Source organism: Lygodium microphyllum, chromosome 14, assembly GCF_053477565.2.
Source record: "Lygodium microphyllum isolate KBCC chromosome 14, Lygodium_microphyllum_v1.1.10, whole genome shotgun sequence".
NCBI classification, from domain to species: Eukaryota; Viridiplantae; Streptophyta; class Polypodiopsida; order Schizaeales; family Lygodiaceae; genus Lygodium; species Lygodium microphyllum.
Genome location: NC_141148.1, coordinates 13,695,085 through 13,698,334, shown reverse-complemented (window position 1 = coordinate 13,698,334; position 3,250 = coordinate 13,695,085). Strand labels below are relative to the sequence as shown.

At 44.0% G+C, this 3,250-nt stretch overlaps 1 protein-coding gene across 1 annotated transcript; it reads right to left on the bottom strand.

The window, feature by feature from the left end:
• Positions 1-1,377: 1,377 nt before the first annotated feature.
• On the bottom strand, positions 1,378-2,588 carry LOC148025337 (uncharacterized). The gene is made up of 2 exons (XM_087692081.1): positions 2,184-2,588; positions 1,378-1,697 (listed from the first exon to the last, which is right to left on the bottom strand). The coding sequence occupies exons 1-2, from the start codon at positions 2,421-2,423 to the stop codon at positions 1,596-1,598; spliced, it is 342 nt and encodes a 113-aa protein (XP_087548207.1). The 5' UTR covers positions 2,424-2,588; the 3' UTR covers positions 1,378-1,595.
• Between the last annotated feature and the right edge of the window lie 662 nt (positions 2,589-3,250).

Genomic DNA, 3,250 nt, shown 5'->3' with positions numbered 1-3,250 from the left:
TATATTATCCATAAAGATAGTAAACTCTTTCAAAGGTGCTAACATTAGTATTAGTTCATACATACTTTATTTAGTGTTAGATAATTAGACCATTCAGAAGACATCCCCGCACATTTAAGACTCTTATATTGATATTTCTATTAGTATTGTTTTTACCCACATAAAAGTGCATTTGTTATGTATTTTCTTTCTCGTGCATTATGTTCAATTCCATATCTCCCAATCAAGGCTAATATCTTCTATTCACGAAATTTACAAATGATAGTTTATTATAATCTTAAGTATTGCTATTAGAAAGACGAGAAAGTATACATTAAAGACAACATATGTACTAGTTCTGGTAAGTGCTTATGAGAATGTAATCTACTTAATAGACAAATCATGGCTATATCAAAAATGTTTTAGTCTACTAGGATAATATTAAACGTTGCTAATTTTTATGTGGAAAAAACAGTCTATTTACTAGTGACAATTGTTTTGTTGCATGGCAAATTAACCTATCCATTTTAGATTCCATTTCACCATATAAACGAAATAGATTATATAGATCAATTTACTAGTTGTGTGTAGACATTTCCTATTTTATATGTGGTAAAATTATCAGGTACAAGTTCTCCTGGGTTTATCTAAGAGATACGAGAATTTAGTTTCGATTCATTTTGCTATATAGTGATTGGTTTAGAGCTTCTTGAGCGCGCGCGAGTGCAGCTTAAGTTGAAGTGGGAGATGCAAGGGGAAGCTCCCATTAATCTTAATTTTGTGCCCTGAAATGCAAGAAGAAAGAGAGCATCATGTCGAGCATCGACGATGAAGTCAAGCTGTGCCAGATTATTGCCAGGGTGCCTGATGAAAGCAAGCAAACAAAGAGAAGGCTGGGCATCTGTTGGAATCATATGTGCATGATCGGGTGCCGGCAGAGAAAAAGACCTTAAAGATCCGTACCCGTAGGCTTCAAGGCTCGATCAGAAAGTTTCAGCCGCTATCTTACGGCAGAGGACTATGCCACTATGGGAATGTGACTTACCATTTTTCTTTTCAGGGCTGGGGCTTAGGCTTAATAAACTGCTGCTTGCTAACCTCTGCAAGTGCAGTAACTGAAATCTGAATTACCAATCAGAGACGTATATATGGTCGGCCTAACCACAATGCGAAATCGTCGTAACCACAACCTTAATTACTCCTTGAAAATAGCTGATGGAAGTTGGGGCTATTAATTAGAGATTTACAAGTTTACCAGCAACTTGGTTGAGAGAGCTACGTGAGTTGAGTAATCGTATCCTACCGAGAACGCTATTTGAGCAACAGTTCAAAACACACCTAACATAAGTTCTGAATGATCTGATCGAGAAAGTATAATTATTACTGATAAGCGGGTTTATGGACATTAGAGCGTCGATGATGTCTAGTCCGAAATTTTTAAGTGTAATTTGTAATATTGATCATCATACTACTGTCTAGAGACAATCTGTGGTCGGTGTATTAAATTTACAAGGGGTTGCGAATAAGCAGCCAGCGATTGAGAGCACTCAAAATGTCGAGGTAGAGAAATACAAGTACAAATATTGTTTCGATTTACCGTCCGCTCCTTCATCACTTTAATCCGAAACTCTGCAAGGGCGGATCCTGAGCTCCGAGAGCATCAGGTTGTCAAACATGCTCTCCAGGTCTTGAACTTCGAGCTCTGAGTCCTCGTGGAGCTGCAGTCCATTAAGCCGGAGTGAACCAATCAGAAAAATTACGAGGAGAACAACGATAGAAGGATGGTGCTATTATTAGCTCCTTCAAAAATGGAACGAATATAGCAAACGAGAAACAAAGTATATATAGAGGGGTGTGCTCCAAGTGATTGAGTATCAGTGCAAGTTTCAGCGTTGGAGAGAGAGAGAGAGAGAGAGAGAGAGAGAGGATCTGCTGATCTCTTGCGCAAATGCGACATAGATTAATTCACAAACTGTAGCTGTAGGCAATATATGTGATGTTGCTTCTTGAGATAAGTATAGCTGTGATGAACGGGAGAGACCATGTATGGGCAGAATTGATGTGTGCGACAGAGAGAGAGAGAGAGAGAGAGAGAGAGGGTGTGTGTGTGTGTGTGTGTGTGGGCGCGCGCGCGCGCGCGGGGGGGGACGGGGGCGGGGGCGGGGGCGGGTGAGCGACAGCAAGGTTACAATATCAGTGAGTACCTTGCAGTGGATGCAATGGAAGTCGTTATCGCCGTTGGTGGAGAGTGTGGCGTTGAGAACGTCGATGTTGTGGTCGAGGAGGGCCTGCATGATGCCCGGCCACAGCCCCTTCTTCTTGGGCACGTTCAGGGTGATGAACGCCTCTTGCCCACTCACACGGGCCGACACCTCCGCCGACAAGACGTGGAGGGCGTTGGTTGGCGAGTAGGGGTTCGTGACATTCTTGCTACCGTTGCCCATTCTGCTCCTCTTCTTCTACCGCAGCTTCTCCTCTTCCTCCTCCTGGCACGGTACCTAAGCTATCTATGTATTATATAATGTGCTGCGCGCAATACCACCACCTCTGCAACGTAAGTCTGATGTATACGAGAGAGAGAGAGAGAGAGAGAGAGAGTCTCTCACACATAGCAGCCTCGTGCCAGCATCTCGCTTTTATAAACACAGACACACGAACACAACCAAAACCAACCAAATCATAATTAGCTTAGGAAATAGTTGGAGTCGCGCAACGCGCATTTATCTTTCGCAACCGAAAACAGCCACTTATTACTGTCTGACACGTGTATGTGGTCCCAAGGGATAGCCTATTCTGCATATATTATATATAAGGTGAAGTTTATACTGGTGATTTTGCAGGTTGGGTGAAGGTTGGTTCCCCTTTTAGAAAAGGGCGTCGGGCGATGTCTTGAGACTTGGAGCCACGGGGCGCCCTTCGAATCAGCCTTCGATACGCCGGTTCGGGGGCCATTATCTCCCGCCGTAGTCCAATCACGATGTCCTTCGGAAGGAATATAAATACCGAAACCCCCCCCGCCCCCCCTTTAGGCTAAATTACCAAAACAACATATAAATATATATGCACCTCTCATATTATTTACCTGGCCGCTTGCGCCGTATTCTAGTCTAGAGCCCCAACATTGTGACATTGGCAGGCCCCGCCGCTACCGCAAACGCCTTTCCCTTGCCGAGGGCTTAAAGTCGCCGCCACACATCGCCGGCGCCTGTCACTTTCACTCCCGGACGTCAACGTATGCCCGTTCGCCACGTTCCATCGCAATGAACGCTCT

Coding starts and splice junctions, on each gene's coding strand:
- LOC148025337 (XM_087692081.1), bottom strand. CDS start 2,423: ATGGGCAACGGTAGCAAGAATGTCACGAACCCCTACTCGCCAACCAAC. Junction 1,698..2,183: donor TCCATTGCATCCACTGCAAG/GTACTCACTGAT, acceptor AATGGACTGCAG/CTCCACGAGGACTCAGAGCT.